Source organism: Cottoperca gobio, chromosome 14 (genome assembly GCF_900634415.1).
Source record: "Cottoperca gobio chromosome 14, fCotGob3.1, whole genome shotgun sequence".
Classification (NCBI taxonomy): domain Eukaryota; kingdom Metazoa; phylum Chordata; class Actinopteri; order Perciformes; family Bovichtidae; genus Cottoperca; species Cottoperca gobio.
In genome coordinates, this window is record NC_041368.1 from 10751892 (window position 1) to 10775354 (window position 23463).

At 39.7% G+C, this 23463-nt stretch overlaps 1 protein-coding gene across 1 annotated transcript; it reads right to left on the minus strand.

Moving 5' to 3' along the window:
- Positions 1–5203: 5203 nt before the first annotated feature.
- Positions 5204–6173, minus strand: LOC115019183 (olfactory receptor 52D1-like). Its single transcript, XM_029448611.1, is given in 2 exon segments — positions 5204–5560; positions 5562–6173. Coding segments are annotated over 2 exon segments (969 nt in total).
- Positions 6174–23463: the final 17290 nt, after the last annotated feature.

Below are 23463 nucleotides of genomic sequence, written 5' to 3' on the forward strand. Positions count from 1 at the left end.
CAATATACCGGTCGATCTTCGTTCCTACCCTCACCTATGGTCATGAAGGCTGGGTCATGACCGAAAGAACGAGATCACGGGTACAAGCGGCCGAAATGGGTTTTCTCAGACGGGTGGCTGGCCTCTCCCTTAGAGATAGGGTGAGAAGCTCAGCCGTCCGTGAGAGACTCTGAGTAGAGCCGCTGCTCCTTTACGTTGAAAGGAGCCAGTTGAGGTGGTTTGGGCATCTAGTAAGGATGCCACCTGGGCGCCTCCCTAGGGAGGTGTTCCAGGCACGTCCAGCTGGGAGGAGACCCCGGGGAAGACCCAGGACTCGGTGGAGAGACTATATCTCCTCACTGGCCTTGGAACGCCTCAGGATCCCCCAGTCGGAGCTGGAGGATGTGGCCCGGAGAAGGGAAGATTGGGGTTCCTTGCTGGAGCTGCTGCCCCCGCGACCCGATCCCGGATAAGCGGTAGACGATGGATGGATGGATGGATGGATGGATGAATAAGGAAAGTTGGGGAGATGAAAAGGCCTTGCTGATTCTCAACCCACTTGACACTGTCATATGAGGAACATGTAGGCGGCCTCAGCCTCACACTCACTTTACAGATTAAAATGTCCAACAATGGTTTTGTATTTTTTGCCATTGTTGTAGCCTAAAGGAACTTCCTGCAGTAATACAGGCTATATGATCAAGTAACCTATACATGTTTCTCCACATCATACATTCAGTGTGAGGGGATGTAAATAACTTTTATGCCACGTTTTTATGTTAAGTTTTTATGTTAAGTTTTTATGTTTTGAGATAGATTCTTGATCCAGTTGTCCCAGATAAATAATGAAGGAATGAATGAAAAGAATAATAATAAGATTTGGATGCTACTTTAGTAGAGGTCCCACAAATAATATTCAGTAATATAATGTTATTGTATTTATAAGCACACATGATTGAGCACATACATATTTGTTTTTCATTGTTTGTGGGGAAGAAGATTATCATTTCAACTTTAAGCAACCTATTACATCATGCATGTAGTCATTGAAAAGTAAGTAAATGTATTTTTCCCCCAAAGTACTTTTTGAATGTTTCAAAAAGAAACATTTGATGAGGGTTTTTTTATATGAACCACATGCATCGTGGTTCATATCAAAAAACCCTAATCAAATACTTATTTTGGAAATCGTGCTTATTAATATTTTCAATAGAGAAGGAAAAAAAGAAGAATGCAATGATGATTAGAAAATCTCAAACAGTGACTGGAAATCGTGTGCTTTATTAATTATAACAAATGATATAAAAGATTATATATAGAGCAATATAATCTGCACACTCTATTAAATTACATACACTTAAAGACTACTTTCACTAAAATGTTATACATTTGATCAGGTCATTGTGGCACTCAGAGCTGACAGAACTGAGTAGGCTATTTATTAAAACAAATTAAACACTGTAAACATCAAAAGTCAAGGAATACTTTACCAAAACAATGTACAAATGTATAATTGGTCTATCGATCTATCTTAAAAAACATAAAATGTTAGATTGTCATTACCAAAACAAATGCATCAGTAACAAACAGTGGATAGTCATATTAGAGGATTAGATTAGATCGGGCAAAGATGTGTTTCAAAGTTACAGTGATACATTTATTTCAGCAAACCAAATAAAAGTAGTAGTGATCGCTGAAACATACAGTATGTCTTCACAGTATTCCTATAATATAATCCAGTGACCAGGTAGGCACAGACAAATGGACTGAAACAGTACTATATGTGCACAAAGCCTGAGCCTGATCGTTTTGTTTTAGTAAATGAAATAGCAAATGTGATTAAACAACACGGAAAGACAGGAGATTCTGCATGTCATGCGTCTCGAGAGGCATCAGTCCTCACATCACCATGCACAACACACTTTGAATGCACCACAGCAACAGCCCTCTTGGCTACATTATTTGTTATTTGTTTGCTTTTTCTGCTGAAAAGCCTGAACAGTCGTATCCTTATGACGCCAATACTCAAACCGTAGATTGTCGGATTAAGAAGGGGTGGGAATATCAAAAAGTACACAGACAAAAACAATTTCATTTCGTAAGGCAGGTGACTCATGTTGAATCGACTTTGTGCCATTTCTAAAAAGCACCCGATAGTGTAGTTAACTACTGCGAGAATGTGGGGGGTGCAAGTCCGGAGGGCTTTGAGCTTGGATTTGCTGAATGATGATACACATAGCCTCAGGATGTGTGCATATGAATAAAAAATCATGATAATCTGAGGAACTGCATATACACCTACAGATATTAGGCCAACTATATTAGCAATAGATGTATCTGAACAGGCCAGTTTCACCAGTTTGTAATTCATACAGTACACCTGGTCTAGGGTTCTCTCACAAAACCGCAGCTGAACAGTGAAAATTAAAAAAAACGATAATTGCCAGCATGGGGTAAAGCCATGAAAAAACAATGAGTTTAACAATTCTCTGTGACATGATTGTATGATAAAGCAGTGGATAGCAAATAGCTAAATACCTGTCATAACTCATGGCTGCAAGAATTGTGAATTCAATGGTGGCATACGTGTGTACAGCATAGATCTGTGTCTGACAAAACGACAGAGATATCTCATACGAATTGGACAGCAAGTTGTTCAGTACTGCTGGCAGTAATGCAGTGCTTCCATACAGACCATTCACAGCCAAGTTACACAGCAAAAAATACATTGGCGCATGCAGAGATTTTTCACAAAATACCACCCAGATTAAAACTAGGTTTTCACCAACAATGGTTATGTAAGTAATCAAGAACAAGGTGAAGTAAACCGGCTTCAAGCTCTCCATTCCATAGTAATCAGATAGATAAATAGATGTCACTTCAGATACATTTTCCATGCTGATAAACATTGATCATAAAGCATCTAAGGAACCCAGAACACACAGTGCTATGTTGCACATTCTGAGCTGAAATAAGTGTCAGCTTTAATTATTATATTTATTGAATTGGTTTTGTCACAGTTACATCAAGGTCATCTGATCTCCAGGTATTGTCCACAGGTCAGGTATTGACTCACTCTCATTACGATAACACTTCCTAATTGCTTCCAAGGGGAATATAAAAAATATTGACCGCTAATGAGCATGTTCATTCATTAAGCTGCTTCCCGGGTTCCCTGACTAATTCACAAGGAGTGATTAAAATTGTAAATGTTCAAAGAATTTAAAATAAAGTATTGACAATTGTTCAAAAGGGGAACACACAATGGCTTCTTTTGGAAACAAGGGGTAACATAAAGACAGTATAGATACTCTGCAAATAAAATAAAAAGCAGGAAAATTAGAAATAAATATTTTTGCTATTAACCAAAACAAAAGCATCAACAAACAAACATGGTCTCAAGAAATACCCCATTGTAGTATTTAGTATAGCCAACAATGGTAAAATGTGTGTGAAACAAAAGCTGTGTCACCATCTATCTGTTTGCTGCTGTGAGGTCAAAAGGTCAAACTCATAGGTCAGACTCAATGAGGAGAAAATTAATTGGGTTGGATATTTAAATCTGGCCTTCACAATGAGTTTAGCTAAGCAGCCTTTGTTTAACTAGCATTGGGTTTGGCATTAAGTTGTACTGTTGAGGAAAAAGTATTTTCTTCGGGCCAGAAGTGAAGTCTGGACCTCTTCCTCGAACACTTTAAATCTTATAAGCGATTGAAGTTCTGGTAGTCTTAAAGTTATAACAGATTCAAAAGAAGTTCACTGGAGAAGAACAAAGTTAGATACAATAGACTAGAGTTTATTCTTATATGAAAATAAGAAATCACCCGTAGTTACAGCCGGCTGTGTTCTCCTCTTATACACCTTTGCCCACACTTCTATGACAACACTGAGGCCAAAAGGTCACTCATTTCCCATCGTCATATTCTCCCGTGTCAGCATTCTACAATAAATTGTCTTCTTTCCATTCCCTTTGATCTAACCCCTGTGTCTTCATGACATCTCCATACATAAGGCTTATCTAGCCTGTGTGAGGGATGCTTACTGGGTTGTCATGCGAGTCGTATGCCCTCTCTACAGGCGCATGTCACTCCCTTATCTCCTTCGCTATATGCTAAGGGTCTCATAAATATGTCCTTTATGGGTTAACTTGGGGCCTTCTTTTTCCTCCTATATGCTTAGCACTTTTACTATGGCCTTCAAACCTGCACTGCGTACAACGTGCTGTGCTGGCATAAACCAGATTGAGCATATTGAATATCACACGTTATTGAATATTACACATTATTATCATATATGTTAGGTACATAGTACTTGCTTTGTGCTGAAAACGTTTTACAATTTTGTCACTAAAGAGTGATTTAAGAGATGAAAACAGTAGTGAGGTAGAGCAAGATCACACGTTACATGTCATCCTAAATAAACTTCCACAATAGTGATGAACAACTGGCTGCTTAAACAAAATACAGTTTTGATCATGTATTTCCTCTTGAAACAAATATACTGTACATGTGTTAATTTTGTTGATAAAAAGTACCCCCAAAATGATATATATATTCTTTTATTTCAGGTACAGTGCACAATTACACACTACGCACAAATGCAGCGCAACAAATAACAAGCAATTATGTGAAATGAAGAGGACAAGGGATGAATTTCTGTTTTAGGTCTGAAAGTTCTCTCTGTAATTTTCAACTTTCTGCCTGGTAATATTAAAAAAATGATCTAAGTTCTAAAAGTCTTTCAACAAGATACTTTTAAACTTTCTCAAAGTGAAAAGTGCAGGGAGGATCAATTAAGACTAAAATACAATCCTGCACAGAAAGATATTGCATACTGTACATCGTTCATACTTATTATATATTTAATTATTTAGTATCATAAATATGAGTTAACACAAAAGCAATACATATCATCCAATTCAACAACAGTATGCTTAAAAATATGCCTTTCTGTTTCCCACTTCCAAATTTGAACCAAAGCTTTAAATGACAAGATCTATATTTAATTGTGTTTTATCTTCACCACATTAACAATAAATATAGTAATGGCAAGAAAAAAGGACAATAAAGGTTGAGGGAACCCAGATAGTGAGAGTAAATACTTCATCAGGAGCTTTACTAAGAAATGTTGTTGTTTACAATCTAAGGGTTTTGTCCTGCAGAATTGTGTGTGAAACACTAATAATTATAACTGCCACTACAATTTGAAATAGTTTAGTCCGTATTTAAGCTACAATCATTGCCTTTATTAAATTTGTTGACATAATCTTGTACCTAATAAACAGTTTTAGTATATGAACTCTTACTATTTGAGTACCGAGTCCATACAGCACTGGGTTTGCAATTGGTGGAATGAAGATAAAGTATAAAGACAGGAAGATCCGTGCCTCAACAGAAACATGACTCATCTTAAATCTACTTTGGATGATTTCAAAAAGGCAGCCAATGGTGTAATTTAGCAAAGATAATAAATGTGGAATACATGTTTTAAGAGCATTTATCTGGGACTCTCTTGCTAATTTCCTACATTCTCTTGAAATTTGTACATAAGAGAAAACAATCATCAGTACCTGAGGCATAATTAAAAGCCGGAAGTAGTACAAGTCCCACCGAACTTATGTAAGATGTGTTACTATTTGAACATGCATTTTTGACCAGCTCCATGTTCACGCAGTATAGTTTTGGCATGACTTTTCCACAGAAGCTCAGCTGCAGGGTTAGTGAGTAAAAACATCCAAACACAATGAGTGGGTACAGACTTGCTAATGCAACAAGCTTGCTTATCTTTGAATTAGACATGATGCTGTGGTAATGTAGGGGGAAACAGATGGCAGCATATCTGTCGTATCCCATCACGGCTAAAATACAAAACTCAGCAGTTGCATATGTGTGGAGGAAATAAACTTGAGCCATACACCATTTCACAATTATTTCATGAGTCTCAGACATGAGCACAGCCATGATCGCAGGTAACAATGCAGTACTGCCATATAGTTCATTGATGGATAACATGCATGTGAACATATTCATAGGTTGATGCAACTCTTTGTTTTGGTGTATGAGAGTAATAAGCAGGGAATTCAAAATGAGAATAATGAAATAGATAAGGAGGAAAACAGCAAATAGCCCGTGTTTGTAGTTTTCCATGGCAGTGTATGCAGTCATTGTAAACGTTAAGGCTGTCATGTTGTCCATGTTTCAATTCAATTCTGAAAAGAAAATTACACAATTTTACCACAATTCTACTTGCATAAACACCAAACATTAAGGTTCATTTGATTTTAATGTATTACTTAATAATAATTACATATCTGCTTCAAATAGGTACAATCGTATAAGTGAACACTGTTTGAAGTGCAACATAAGTGCCACATACAGAAACAATAGAATACAAATTCAACTATTAGCTATAAATAAGCCAAACCAATATAAGTGCAACATACAAAAAACAGTTATTTAGTTTTCTTCATTCGCCGAGGTGCAGTCGAAACAGTTGAGTTTTCAGTCTGCGATGGAAGGTGTGAAGACTGTCTGCTGTCCTGACATCAATGGGGAGGTCGTTCCACCATTTTGGAGCCAGGATAGCAAACAGGCGGGTTTTGTTTGAGGGAAATCTGGGTCCCTACTCGCAGTGAGGGAGTGGCGAGCTGATTGGCCGACGCAGAGCGAAGTGAACGCGCTGGGGTGTATGGTTCGACCATGGCCTGGATGTAGGAAGGGGCTGATCCATTCACAGCACGGTGGGCCAGCACCAGAGTCTTGAAGCAAATTCAAGCCGCCACTGGTAGCCAGTGAAGGGAGCGGTGTAGTGTGGGAGAACTTGAGTAGATTGAAGACCAGACGGGCTGCTGCATTCTGGATGAGCTGTAGAGGTCGGATGGCACATGCAGGCAGTCCAGCGAGGAGGGAGTTCTATTGTTCTAACTGTTCTATTATTGGCCTTTAGTGGGTAAAGGTCATTATATCCACATTACTTATGATCATTTATCAAATCTCATTTTGTAATACGATATCTTCACAACATCGATATCGGGGTATGGATCAAAAATATTGTGATATTTGATTTTCTCCATATCGCCCAGCCATTCTGTTTGTTAATGTGTAACAGCACTTTGCATTCTTGAATATTATATAGTACCCCATGTTCAAAATGTCTTTATTTGTTGTAGTTTTACTGTCATTTGTTCTAAATGTTGCAATTTTCCTTAAATTTTAAACTTTTCTGTGTGACCTCTGCTAATCAGTGGAATCAGTAAACAATGCATTCCTTATTTAAATGGTACAAAGGCCTTCAAAAGTATGTTTTCAGCACCGATGATGCAAGCCATAAATGGATAAACAGACTCATTAGATGTCATTAGTCCACTTTGTGTTTCCATTCCTTTTGGAAACAGTTATGACAACACTGTTTTGCCACAGGTCATGTGAGACCTCTTTGGACAGCACTTTGGGAATAGAGACCATTGATGAGAGGAAAACAGTAATGATTTCCCTTGAGAACACCACAACACTGATGAAACCATGACCTCAGGGCTAATCACAGCAATAATATGTACAGCCATTTATGTCTTTATCTCATCAAATGTGTTTTTATTCACCAACCGATCGTATTTACAGCTGAACTTTGGTGTTGACAAATGTATTTTGTGTATAATTTAACAAGACAGCCATGTCTTGCCAAGTCTTTTATTTTCTTTCACATACAATGTGCAACTGAACTTGATATTGTGGCAAGCCTTGGATCCAACACTCCCAGAAGACATGTCGACTTTCTCTATCATAAAACTATTAGCTTTAGTTCTAACAGCATGCACAAGGGTAGACAAATATCAAACATATATATATATAGATATAGAGAATTAAATCAATGTCTCTTTGAAGAAGGAATGCTACCACCACATGACAACTCTGTTAGTTTCACTCCTCATTTGTTAGGCACACTGTCACTTGAGCCCAGTTTGCCTCAGATGTCCCTGCCAGTTGCCCAGACAACAGTGCTTCCTGGGTCACCAGCACCACTCCAGTTGTAATGTGTGGGCAAAGGAACAATGAAAACATCACGTGGTACTAACAAAACAATCGACTACACAACAAAGCATAAGATTCAGTAATGTCATGTAATAGTGCGTAAGCAATGATTTAAAAGCTTGTGACTGGTAACTCAATTTTACATAGAATGTGCCAATGCTCGAGATCAGCTTGCCAACATAAATACAATAACTATTCAAATCAATTACTAAAGTCTAAACGATTTGTTTTGAAAGAAATGGTCTTGCTTATTTCTGGGAAGGTTTAAGATGCTGAACCTGGAATTTAAATGCTAATGCAACAAAATGCTCTCCTACAGAAATAGATGCATCAGTGACAATTTATGAGCAAATGCTGATGTTTAACGTGAAAGCTGACCTCTGTGCCCATGTCTTCAGACTCAGAGAGCAATGAGGGTTAAGGATGTGCATGGGTTTTAAATCAGCTTGAAAACAAGCAGCTTCTTGGGAATGTTTGTCTCTTGTCTCATGACAACACTTGGTCATGAGTTTGGCACAGTGCTGTAAGTTTCTTAAATGGGATTAGGAAAAGCATGTTCTCCTAAGGATTCTTATAATTCTATAATATAAAACCCAGTGACAAGTGTGCTGCTTCGAATTATCTTCACTCCTCCCCTCTGACCAAAATACAAACTGACTCCGGGCCTTATCCTCATTTTGGAGCAACAGTACCAGACGCAAGAATGTCTTATCATCGTGTCGTTGTTTTGGCGCTCTTGGTTGTTTTACTGCTTAATGGTAAGTCTTTATAAAATATCTCGACACGTTTTTGTAGCTCGAATCTGCACATTTTTGTTTTAGAAGTCTAGTTATTTTACAAAAAAATGATTTGACACATTGTTACAATGTTTGCCATCATAGCAGTTGTGGAGAATGAAGCTGCGTCCTTCCCGTGGTCTTGCCCTAGTCTAAGTGGAGTGTGCAGAACAGTTTGCCTCCCAACAGAACTGTTCTTTGGACCTCTGGGCTGCGGAAAAGGCTTCTTGTAAGCTTTCAGATGCAATATGTGAATATATTGTGTAGCCTACATTTATTTTCTGATTGTAATACATTGCTGCTTGTTTATTCACAGGTGCTGTGTGTCTCATTTTCTATGAGAGCTGAATGCCTTGTGATGGGAATACTTATCCGGTCCCTCACTGCAGTCCTGGAAAATGCCATTCAGCCTCGCTGGAAGACTTGCTAAGCACCAAGATGAGACGTACAGAAAACGTACTGTTGTGTTGGACCATGTTTGGCTTTGATGTACTCTGATGTAACACGGCAGACTTTGGAATGTCAAATTAACCGCTTGTAGTTTGTCTGATTTTAATGCATCTGAAATAGGTGGAGTAAAAATTACACTAAACTTCTTTGTTTGTTTTTTACTTTGGATTACTTGTCAGATTAATATAACATTTTTTAATTCATACTAACACATGGTTGGGTAAGGCTGCCACTTCTTATCTATCCTTGTCAGAAGCTTTTACCTAATGCTATCCATTTAAATTCTATTAGAACAACATTACAGGTCATTTAGCAGACACTCTTATCCAGAGCAATTTACAGTGAACTAACTACAGGGACAGTCTCCCTGGAGCAACTCTGGGTTAAGTGCCTTGCTCAGGGACACAATGGTGGCAGCTTCTGGTATTGAACACACAACCATCTGGTGTTGTATTTGGAAGCTGTACCACTAGACCACTGGGTCATCACCTCCCCCAACAAATCAAACAACAAACAAAACCAACAAAACCAACCAGAGCCATACATAGCTTTAGTGGAAGCTAATATAAAAAGACCAACGTTCACTGCTGCTCTCCAATTCAACTGCTAGCCCAGGTATGTCAGCGTTGTGCATCACACGCTTCTCTAACTGCATTTGCTAGAGAGTCAATAAGAGATTTTGATGAAAGCAACTCTAACCATCCGTTTATGTTGAGTCACATTGTTAAAGACGGGTGCAGCTGAAGGCTAGAAAATGATTGTAGACGAGACCGAATTCAGAGAAGAATGATTGTGAGTTTTATAAGTTGACATTTCTATTTATGTTGATATTCATTAACATACGTGTATATATTATATATTATTATATACAACAAACTTTGCCGCAGTTTAAGACTTAAACCCTTCTTTTCATCCATTAGTCATTGTGCACCATATCTTGCTGTTTGCTGGTAGATTAATTGCTTGATTTCAAATCCAGGTGTCTGTTTACATAATCATTCTTGCATCATTTAGTGACATGATTATAAGAGGATGCAGTGGGGCCCTATGGGTCAGGGTCTGTAGAGCCATTTTAGGGAGACAGATTATACGGCAATTGTTACAGTGGACTGACTCTCAGATGAGGTCATTATAACTACCAAAGGCAAGCAGCTCCTTGCTGGGACGTTTGGGAGCAGGAAAATGGTGTGATTTTCCTTGCCACATTTATTAAAAGAATCTGACTCAGATGGGGGTATGGTAAATTGACAAACCTGGTAGATTATAGTTATTTAGGCAGCACACAATTCTTCACTTTACTGCACAATTTGCACACTCCTCTTATAATAAAGCACAAGGGGATGCAGTCACTCAAAGGACTTTAATCTTTTGATAAAGCAAGCGTGAAAAGGAAACCTTATTCCCACTCAAGAATTATGGTAGTTTGATGGATGAACATATACTGAACATTTATTAATTTTTTCTATGCGTGTCTCTCCATTCAGGGTTATTGGAGGGTTGGAGGCAATCTCCGCATGTAGTAGGCAGAGGGCAGTACAACACTTTGGAGAGATTTGTCAGCGCTCTGTTTGAAAATGTCTGCTTTTAGGTCCTGAAGTAACGGGCCCGACTGTAAGAGCTGCAATGGTATATTCAGACATCTTAAAACTATTAGCCAGAATGACATTTGGTACCGTTAATTGTGGCTCTCACCATAATTATTACGCAAAATGGTTTACTTCAGTAAGGTTTTGAACATTGAACTTTCACTCGTAGTGGAGAGTTGCTGCTTTAACTCAAGTAAAGGATCTGAATACTTCTTCCAATACTGACTGTCGAACATAATTGTTGATTGAGTTGAGATGTTTGCATGATATCTGACAGAATGGCAGCCTTATTATTAAAAAAGAGCCTTTTGTTTGTCAGCTGTGTAAAAAGTGGCACATGCCCCCAACTGCCATATTTCACCAATAACTCTTTTTATTGTGCAGTAGACACTCAGCAATAACACAATAACAGCTCATTAATCGTCTATCAACAGTCACACAGTAAACTATCCACAAGTTTACGTCAAAGTGATTGTGTTACAGCCAACTTAAAACAATCTATATGTTATTAGGATTGTTTTCCTTTGTTTTCTTCTTATTTTCTTATTTTTCTGAACACTTTACACCAAAATATCCTTCAAAATAAAACTTTTAATACCTTTAAGGTACTGTACTGGGCTAAAATATGGACTGATTCTTACCAAAACTGTTATCCAAAACTGTTCGTATAATGTATAGTCCTTTAATTTATTGATTAAACACATTTTTATTATTATAATGTACTATACTATGGCTTTTTTATGATTCATAGGGAATACTGTACTATGACTTTTATGACATACTATTCTATGACTGTTTAATGATTGCTATATTAATTCTTTTTATTATTATTTTCATGACATACTATGCCATGACTTTTTGTGACTTTTTATGACTTAAATGACTTGACTTTTGAAGTATTTTAATGACATACTTTACATTTACTTTTTTAGGATTATTATGATATACTATAATATTACTTGTTATGACTTTTATGACTTACTATACTATGAATGTCTTTATGATATTCGTGACATACTACACTTTGACTTTTTATGACTTTTATGACATACTATACTATGACTTTTTATGAAAAACTATACACTGACTTTTTATGACATTTGTATGACTTTTTAATGACATACTTCGACACTATACTTGATTTATTCACTTGAAGTGGATCAGTGGTGGATCCAGTCCGGCCAGTAGGGGGCGATAGTGGAGCGTTTGTAACTCAGGGAATGACTTTACCCATACACTGCCAGCTTCTCGTCATTCTGCAGAGAGTGACCTGTCCAACAACAGTAAACACTGTCTGTCTCATCATTTCCCCTATTTACTCATAGTATACTATGTATGTAGTATATAAAAATCTAACTATAGTATGTAAAAAAAAGGTCATGAAAAAGTCATTGAAAAGTAACCCTTAAAAGATGTCATACAAATGTCTTGAAAAATGCCATAGTATTGTAAGTATGTATTATATATATGTATATTGTGTATAATGTCATAGTATATTATGTCATAAAAATAGCATAAACAAACGTTAAGTAGCTTTAGCTGAGTTTTGCTGCTCTTTCAGTGTGAGATTTTCTTTTTCTTTTTTTTAAACATGCATTTTCAGGATCCGTATCTTGGACTCATCCTCCATGTGGTGAACAAGTTGGGTGCTTTGACGAAGCTCCAAAAAGAGGGTCAATGGGTCACTAAACTTCCACTGACATCGTCATGAACAAGTGACGTTCGAAGACTGTAAACAAGTACCCGACCTTCAGGTGATTAAGATAGAAAGCTTTGTGTTTTAAAAATATGTCCAACACACAGGTCACAGGTAAAATGTAACTTAACCTCTCAACTTGTTCTGCTTCATTCACCACAGCACATCCGTTCATTCAAGGAGAAACTGATTGATTTAACGTTTACACACTGTTATATTCACTACATATTATATTTGACATGGCTTCACTGTCCTGCATGAAGAACAGTTTTCTCATGAAGTCTTTGGCTCAGTAAATTGTCTTTGGCTTATGTGAGGAGTTGCTGTGATCGGCGTTATTTAACTCCACCCGCTGCTGTCAGAAATATCTGATCATTATTGATCAAATTGAGCATGTTCTCATTATTTCATTATTTGATTTGATTTGAATTCATTTTAGAGGTGTCTATCTGAGGGGTGACGTCACATGGGATGTCAGCAGTACGGCGGGGTTTATGCTCTGTGATGTCACTCCTGTCAGCCACAGGTTAATCCTCTGAGTCCATTTGATCACGTGGATCGAAGATCGTGGTGGGCCTCGTGGCTCCTGACACCTGATCAGGAAAGGGCCTGGTTCGGATACTTTTTTTCTTTCTTTTTTAAAGTTATACTTTTTGGGCTTTTCATGCCTTTATGATAGTGAAGTGCAGATTGTGAAAGGGGGAGAGAGGGAAGGGGAACGACATACAGCAAAGGACTCAGCCTTTGTATATGGGACGCCTGTGCTACCGGTTGAGCTACCGGGACGCCCCTTTTTATTTGTATTTCTTGATTGAAAGCAGTTAACCCCCTGATAACGCTAAACATGCTGAAATCTGTATATGCAAACATCAGGCAGCAGCATAAACAAAGACACATCATTACACACAGAAAACACAAACAGAGACAACATTAGAGGAACCAAAAATCTAGCATAGGGAACTCCCATTTCAGAAGACACTTTTAGTTTCAATTTCGTACCAGGTACAATTTAAAACATTGACATATTAAGAAATCTGCCTATAAGTCTTTCATTTTGGATTTAAAAGCATTCAACAAGATAACTTAATTCAGTTTAAAGTCTTATTGAAACATATTTCACGCCAAAGGTGCAGAATTCACAAAAAACTTTTTTACAATGTTTGTATGGGCATTGGGGACAGAAAGCTTAAAGAGTATTGTTCGGTACTTTTCTGTATGATAAAGACACATAGGTGGTCAACTGTGTCGAAAGTTTTGAAAAGAACAATAAAGAGTGATGCACGATGTTGCTTCTTTTTAAGTGCAACATAAATACCACATTCAATGCAGCTATGATGTGTTTTATTTCTGAAGACCTGAGTGATGTGTTCATTAACAATCACTTCACAGAGGCTCTGGCTCAAGTGCCCAATGACTTTAGGCCTTCAGGCCTGTGCCCTGTAGGCCCAATCGGAAATCAACCCATAGAAATCATAGACATTTTGGTGTGAAGTGAATTCAAATCACAAGAATGACATAATTTTGCTTTAAAAATAAAGTATTATGTATAAACGTTATTAGTTTTATGACTGTCTCATCTCCCACATTACTTAAGCGCTCCAGAGCTTTCCTGAGTCAGTTAGGAGTGACCATACTTTCCATAGTCCATATTCCATATTCTGGAGATGTATGATGGTAAATTGAGAAAACAGCACAATACCCTCATTACCTCACTGAAATAAATTGGCGCTGTAAATATAACTTTTTATTATGTGTTTAAGCCCGGTTTCACGCACGTGGCACACATCAGATATAATATTACATTTTTGTGGCTTTTTTTAAGCTTGACAAATCAAATCCTCATCAGCACTAATGCAGGAGCTTGTTACCGACCATGTTACTGATACGCACTTTTAGATGCTGTTTAAATGTTTCTGCTTAACTGAGCTGCAGAGCAGTGTGAAACGGAGTTCGCCTCGATTTACTGTTGGACACGAGTACATTTCGCGCAAGTTGGTTTCTGTGTAAACTCAGACAGATCGCGGCATCATCATTTCCATTTATCTATCAGATCAATAATCTCGTGGTGACAGTTTCTATGTTTTAATCCTCTTCTGTTTGTTTCCTGTCCACGGGAACTTCACAGGTAAGCGTGTTGTTTCCCTTCCTGTTGTCTTTCTGTAGGTGGTATAGGTGGAGTTTCAGGATGGACTAGCTGCTCGTCTCGCGGCCTGAAGCAGCAGGAGGGGTTTCTCACAGAGAGCCAGGTTCCTCTGGAGGTTCCTTCCTGTTACAGTGAGTTTTTCCTCGTTGCTGTCGCCTCTACATATGGACCAGGCTCAATCAGAACCCGTCTAAGACATTACTTCAGTCTAATTTGGCACCGTGTTGGACCTGAAGTCATCATTGTCATTGTAAAGACGTGGAGATGAGTTGGTCTGTGTTAACTTGGCTTACTCTGGGAAAGACTGGCTGTAAATACAATGAGGGAAAATACATTTTGGTGTTTGTTATTTACTCTGAGTGCCTTTTTAAGTCTTTGTGTTTGAAATGGGCTGCCAGTATTGTTCCCCCGTGTTTCTCTGTGTTTTCCTCTCCTGCTGTGTCCCCTGTCGGTCTCCCTTTGTTTGTGCGTATGTGTTGATCCTGTCCTGCCACTCACTCTCCTGTCTCTCATTAGTTCTTCAGCCTTGCAGTATTTCACACATTCAGTGCCCGATCGTTACTTCGGTTACTGTGACAGAGACACGTTTCAGGCCTCTCTGGGTAGGAAATTGTTCTTGGTGCTTTATTCCTGGATTGTACTAACTGTCTTTTCATCGTGCTCAGGAGGATTATCCTTGTATGCCTGTTTGTCTGCTTGATAACCCCCGTGCAACTCAAGCCTGCCCACGTTCTTCCACCCTGCCAGGCCGGTCCTGCCATTCCTCTTCTCCTCCTGTCCGCCGCCGTCACAAGCAGTCGCATATAATCTGAGTCAGTGGCCAGGCCTATTTTAGGCCTAGCTTCAGCCCACCTAAAATGTTTCCAAATCGCCCCAAAACTCCCTTTCATACTTTACAATGTAATCTACCAGGCACTAAGACCCTGACACCTAAATGAAGGGCGCTAGGACCCTGGGGAAAAGGGTGTCCCCAGGGTACCCTATGTACACCCAGTATATGTACATAGACTGTACGGGTGTAGCACAGCTTTGACATGATAGATATCTGTAACTTCTGACGAGTCATGCGGGAGACGAGAGGTTGACATTTTGGAAGATGCACTGTGTGAAAGTTATTAATGGGTTAGCTCAACTTTTAATAACTCTAGGAAAGGGAAAAGTGTAGTAATATTAGGTATTCTGTATTTGCTGGTGTACTGTCAGTAGTCAATAGTAACTGGCTAGCAACAGAACAGCTAACCTTTGTTTACTATGGAAAACAATTGTAAGCAGGAAAGGCTGAATAGCTATTCTAACTATCATAATCTGCCAATGTTCATTGATCAGATGGATATAAGAAGAGTCCTAAGGAAAGGTGGCAGCTCTGCCACAGGGAAGCAGCAGCAGCAAACAAGTGATTCTGGAGCCAACAGTGTGATGGAGGTTAGTTCAGGTCTAGGAGTAAATGAGCAATTTTTGGATTAAATTCCTGTAATAGGCCACAGTACTAGCTAAATAAATCATTAATGAAAAACACCTAGCCCGAATTTCCAGAGAATAATGCATTTGTTTAACACGCATGACAGTGAACACACTTACACCAGACATGTCACCAGTTTGCATTTTGAACATGACGTTTGGATGTCATGAAATTTACTTTAGTGTCTCGATCAATCCATCCATCAATCAAAAAACTTTGTCATTTCGAGATTATACAATTCAAATGAAATTTAGTTTGTCCTGGCTTACTGTAAAAGTGAGTAAGTGGTCATAAATATAAATAAATAAAGTGTCGTGGTACTGATGCAGAAATATAAAATAAGTACTTAAAATATAAATGTACTTTATATAAACATATATACACTCTAAAATATATACATTTAAGAGTTCTTAAAAAAGTTTAAACGTTAATATCAGTTAATAAATCATTGTTTAAACTTATTTTAAAGGGTCATGCAGAAGGAGGCAGATATATTGTTCATATTAGTGTTGAGTTGTGCCCCCACCCCTTACCAGGACCACAAAGTTATATTAGATCTGCTAAGATCAGCTGAGAGGCAAGAGTCATGTCCAAAAGACTAGCATCAGCACCAGAGTCAATGAGGACAGAAACTGTGCGTCTTACGCCTGAGCAATATAGCTGGGCCTGCATCAACGGTCGAGAGGGCATTTCCAAGTTAGTAAGTCGGCTCACCAGCGCCCTCTGGATGACTGGTGAGCCCTGTCTTTTACAGGACAGGAGGAAACAAAATAAGCATCCTGACCGCAGTACAAACAGCTGTTCTACCGCAGGCGGCACTGTCGTTCTGCCGTGGACAACTGAGTCCGTCCAAGCTGCATTGGCTCTGGAGAGCCAGAGAGAGTGTCGGTAACCTGCTCAGTAGCATGCCCCAGTGAGTGGAAAGATTGATGAAACGGGGCTTGAGGAACAGCAGACCGAATCCTCTTTGTTCCCGCATACGTCCATCGATACGGATGAGAGAGCCACCAGCTCATCCAAATCAGTCGGACAATCCCGAGCCGCTAATTCATCCTTGATGTGATCTGACAGACCGTGGTAGAAGGCATCGAGAAGTGAGGCAGAGTTCCAGCTGCTCTCAGCTGCGGAACTCGATGGAGTAATCAGATACCGCTCTCACTCCCTGCTTCAGGTCGAGCAGCCCTCGAGCGACCTCTCTTCCAGGAGTCACATGATCGAAAACCTTCCGCAGCTCCTCAGTGAAGAGTTTGACGGAGAAGCAGGCTGGAGATCTTTTCTTCCACTCGGCAGTTCCCCAGTCCTTAGCCCTGCTTGTGAGTGGAGACAATATATGCCACCCAGGATCTCTCTGTGGGGAAGACGGAGGGTTGGAGCTCAAAAACCAGAGAACACTGCACGAGGAATGCCCGACACGAAGCAGGAATGCCAGAATAGTGCTCAGGTGTCGACGGCGCTTTCTGGGATGGTGCTGAGTCGGCTGGGTCCATGTTGGCCAGATTGTACTGTAAGGTTTGCTGAAACCTACAGAACTTAACCCAAAAGCACGACACTGTCATGAGCCCTCTCCCTGCCTGGTAACACCACTAATTGTTTTCAATTACCTCCACCTGTCTCTGCTCCACCCTCGTTAACTTACCAGCTGCACTGCATTTACTACTCATCATGCCCTGTATAGAAAGCCCTGTTTTTCAATCCACACTTGTCAGATCATCTGCCTGCCTGCCTGCCTGCCTGCCTGCCTGCCTGCCTGCCTGCCTGCCTGCCTGCCTGCCTGCCTGCCTGCCTGCCTGCCTGCCTGCCTGCCTGCCTGCCTGCCTGCCTGCCTGCCTGCCTGCCTGCCTGCCTGCCTGCCTGCCTGCCTGCCTGCCTGCCTGCCTGCCTGCCTGCTTTCAACTGTCAGAAAACCAAGCAGCTAATATGAAGTATAAATTATCTATACAATCGCCACAATCTATGTAAAATATAAATCAACATTTGAAACTCTTAGGTTTGAAAGTCTTAACTTTCAAACCTAAGAGTTTCAAATGTTGATTAAAAGTTCTACTTTCAAAGGCTAACTTGCCCAGCTGCATCGTACAGCAGCTCCTATCAGATAGCTTAACACTAACAGTTAAGCATTTAAGGTTAACGGTTATAGCTTATAACCGTTATAAGCTATACTGTTATAGCTTAATGGATGGCACTAACGTCCCGTAACTTAACCTATCATTTTAGTGAAAATGTTATGTTATAAGGTCCTTTGATTTTATAACATTACTATCGTTAGCTATTCGAGCGAGTTGAAACCCGATACTTACATTTAAAAGTACACTGTGTGCACAATTATTAGGCAAGTGAGTATTTTGACCATTTTAGATCATTTTTATGCATATTTTCCAACTCCAAGCTGTATAAACTTGAATGTGTATTGGATTTAAGCATATCAGGTGATGTGTATTTGTGTAATGAGAGAGGATGTGGCATTATCTGGATTTTACCATAAACGAAATCTGGGACTCAGTGACGATTGTGTTTTAACTTACTTTGTACAACGGGGACAAAGGGAAGTAAAGTATCGACCAGAGAAGTCGAAAGCCCACTTGAATGTTTGATGAGGATCAGGCATGGTGCAGAGAGTTGTAAACACTTAAAAACCTGGCTGTTACGACTGGGTGAAGAGGTGGACCCAAATGCAGAACGCCAGATGAGGTTTAACAAAAGGAGAGCTTTATTTAACAAAGCTAATCGAATACAAAACAAAGTAACAAGTAGGGTTAGGGTTAGGGTCAGGAACCCTGAATCCCACTAACACGCCCTCTATGGTAGAGAGCTGGAAGCTGATGGGGGATCATCGTCAGAGGTCACTGAGGTAGTCAAACAACTCCACAGTGGCAAAGCCGCAGGGGTCGATGAGATTAGTCCAGAAATGCTGAAGGCTTTGGGTGTTGAGGGGCTGTGTTGGTTGACACGCCTCGTCAACATTTAGTGGAAGTCTGGGACAGTGCCTAGGGGGTGGCAGACCGGGGTGGTGGTTCCCCTATTCAAAAAGGGGAACCAGAGTGTGTGCCAACTACAGGGGTATCACACTTCTCAGCCTCCCCGGTAAAGTCTACTTCAAGGTGCTCGAAAGGAGGGTTCAGCCGATAGTCGAACCTCTGATTGAAGAGGAACAATGCGGATTCCGTCCTGGTCGTGGAACAACGGACCAACTCTTCACTCTCGCAAAGATCGTGGAGGGGGCCTGGGAGTACGCCCAACCGGTCTACATGTGTTTTGTGGCTCTGGAGAAGGCGTATGACCGGGTCCCCCGGGTGATAGTGTGGGAGGTGCTGCTGGAGTATGGGGTGAGGGGGTCACTTCTGAGGGCCATCCGATCCCTGTACGCCCAAAGCGAGAGTTGTGTCCGGATACTCGGCAGTAAGTCGGACTCGTTCCCAGTGAATGTTGGCCTCTGCCAGGGCTGCGCTTTATCACCAATCCTGTTTGTGATTTTCATGGACAGGATGTCGAGGCATAGTCGTGGAGGAGAGGGGTTGCAGTTATGTGGCCTGAGGATCTCATCGCTGCTCTTTGCAGATGATGTAGTCCTGATGGCGTCATCGGTCTGTGACCTTCAGCAGTCACAGCAACTCAAAATCTGATGCCATGGCTCTCAGCAGGAAACCGGTGGATTGCTTATTCTGGTAGAAAATGAGCCCTTACCCCAAGTGAAGGAGTTCATGTACCTTGGGGTCTTGTTCGCGAGTGAGGGCACGATGGAGTGAGAGGTTGGAGGACATACAAAAAAAGAATAGTGGTTTACCCCCCCGACCAGAGCCATAGACACTGAGCTGGTGTCCCTCTGTCTCCTACCAGAGCCATAGACACTCAGCTAGTGTCCCTCTGTCCCATGGATACTGGGCTAGTGTCCCTCTGTCCCCTATGACTTCTTCAAATTATCTGTTCTGGTTCACCTTTTTCAAAGCCAAATACAAGATAATTTCAATTTTAATATCAATACTGTCTCTGTTCATGTTCATTTTTATAGTTAGATTTGAAGTATTTACACACAGCGAGGTGCAAACCATGGCGAGCTTCAATACAAGTCCATAAGAATTCAAACAAATTGCACAAGTCTTCTCCATTTCATGTTTAATTCAACAAGGATGTGCTTGGCTTTATCAGGTTGGTGTCTGAGGCCTTATATACAGTATTAATCAGGCATGAGGAGTAAGTATGCAAAATAACATCATCATCCTGTATATCTGGTTTCTATGGTGACTATGTATTGACAGTTAACTACATTGCACTTGGCTTATAAGTCAATAACTTGAATGAATCCATGTTTTAACGGGCAACACAAGCACTTTTATTGTGCATAATATAAACAGCAATCCTGCCGGGGTCGGGATTTGAACCAGCAATCTTGTGGACGGGTGTTTCTCCTCCAGAACTACATAAAAAATTACTTTTTGTTTAAAAAAAATACTAGGCTATGTAAAGACTTTAAAATACTACAGGGGTGAAAATGGGTGCTAGAGAATTGTATTTCCTTCTCTTTCCCTCTTCTTTCTCTCTTTTCTTCTTCCCCCTTCTATTCCTTTTTTCGCCCCCCTATACAGACTGTTGGTCCCCAGCTTGAAAGCAAGCGGCAGGGCATTTACATGTGGGACGTTCATTATTGTTTCAACATATTTAGATTTGGTTTCTTTACTTGCGCACAAGGAACAGATGATGCTGGCGTGCATAAAAATGGTTTCACTAGTTGGCTGGCTCCATAATGATCCAATACAAACGCAATACCAACAACTCAACAGCAACAACGCATACTACGACAACAACCCACACATTCGTGGTTATAAAGTGTTGAGGCGCTCAAATTCAAAACTGTCTCAACCTGTCAGAATCGAAACGAGGCAGTGCCAGTGACTCAGCTGATTGGACCACGAACCAGTCCGGTGATTCATTCAGGCAATGAAAGCTGGCAATGAAGCAGTTACTATGGTTACTATGGTTTGATTGTTGGTTGGTTGGTTCAGGGTTTGAAGCACGTATTGAAGCTTCAGTATCTCACTGCCATCACTACACGACACTATGATGTCACTCATGACGTCAAAAACATGCAAAACCGAGGTTATAAATAGGAGCCGTTTCTGCCATCCTGTAGAGTGCCACGTTTCCATTGAGGAGAAGTGGAGAGCTCTGATCAGATGCCAGGTCAGACGGCAGTGCCGAGGTTGTGGGTCTAAACACCTTAGCCACAGGGTGATCCTCTGGATCAAAGCTTTACTGTAAAATCAATAACATTCAGGACAATACATTCTACAAAATGTTTTTGGATGACAGTATTGGTAAGAATCAGCCTTTAATTACAGAGTACAGAATATGCCTTAAAGGTATTTAAAGTTATATTTTGAAGTGGATTTGGAAAGTGGTCAGTCAGATAGACATGGAAAAAAAGGGAAAACAGGCTCAACTAAATGTATATTTAGATTGTTTTAAGTTGGTTTTAATGCAATTACATTATTGCTGAGTGTCTACTGGACAATACAAAGAGGTCTTGGGGATATGTGGCATAGTGTCACTTTTTTTTACACAGTGAGCCTCAGTGACCATGAAAGGCTCTTTTGGAAATAAAACTGCCATTCTGTCAGATATTATGAAACCATCGCAATTCAAACAGTGTTCATCCTGATAATGCAACAAAACACCTTCTTTTAGCTTTCTTGTATATGGTAAACAATATGTTGTTCTTGGTTTGACGTGCGGTGAGGTTCATTGCTGGGGAGGCATATTTGGCCAAAAAAGAACGTTACATTTATAGCGGCTCAGAGAGGTACATGTATTTGTTCTGCACCCTCCATAGCGTTTTTAGTCTGATGCTTTGATTAATTTGAATACAGACTGCATTATTAACTAAATAATATTTTATTTAAGGTCAAAATTTAGCTTTTAATTTAAATATTGGATTGTTTTCTCTTAGTCAGATCACATTTTCAATAGATTTGTGGTCTTACTTTTACTTGTAAAATCTTCCATTTTTGTCCGTCAGTCAGAGAAACAAACTAAACTAAACGGTGCTACAGTGCACCTGACTCTGATGTTAGCTGGCAGTAGCTAGTTGGTGCTTACTGTCTCTGCGTAGAAGAACAGCAGCAACACGAACCTGTGGGCTCACGTGCGCCCTCTTCAGAGCGGCAGAGTACTGTCTGCCTCACCTGGTGTTTTTTCACTGTGGTTTTGTCACATCAGCAAGACTAAATATGTTACACACATACATTAACTAGACTATGCAAAGCCAGGACTCATAATAAAAGTGTCTGTACACATTATATTGGTGACATACAGAGAGATAGCAATAGGCTCTGCCTCCCCTCACGTCCCTGTAATAGCCCCAACCTCAACCCCATCCAACTGTGAGAGGAGAGCATATTCCTGCACTCGGCTTCTAAGATCTTAATGCCAAAGGATATTTGTTTCATTTGAAACAATTGTGTGACTTGTGAAATGTCTATGTGATTGAGTGATTGTGTATGGAGGGGCACATGTGTTGTATGTTTATATAGTGATGTGTTTTAAAACATAATTAAAAAAATCAACTGTAACCTTTTTGCTGTGCATTTAATTCACCAAGTCAAAATTAAATTCTGCCATAAATTAGCATTAATCTGTAGCACTAACACCATCAATATTGGTTGGTAAAGGATTTACAGTTATTCAAACTGCTGATCTGTTGAAAAAAAATCATTGCTCCAACTTCCTGGTAAGTGAATCAACCGTCAGTCTCTTTTCCTTCAATGAAGCAACAATAATTTTAAAGGCTGGCAGTATTATGTTTTGCAGACTGCATTGAGTTCAACCGTAAGTCATGTTTGCACATTTTTTACATTTATTAAAGTGTTTAATTTACCACAATGAGATGTCATAATAAGATCATAGGCACAGCATACATCCCTTGTATCTTGTCCAGTTTCACAGTTTACATTTGTAGATCAGGTAACATCCTCAGAAAGTGTCTCTGCTATTTAAGTTTCCCTAGCATTACTGGATATTAGGTCTGTGAGATGCCACTCATACATTTCTATTCATATATTTCAACAACAAAAGTAGGCTATAAACACTACACCATTCAGGCAATGTGTAAAAGTTTATAAATTGAAATCAAAATGTACACTATTACAGCTAAAACGTTTTCCAATTGGTATAAAGAAGGCGAGATGATTACAAAACCAAAAGCATAGACAGAAATGTAAATATTGAGCAACACTGTCACAAGTTCATTGAAATAATACTTTACAATAAAAGACCAATAACAGAAATGTTAATAAAAGGGAAAACAAAAAAATAGAAATGCACTTTTAAAAGTGTATCCTTTTTCAAAAAGTATTA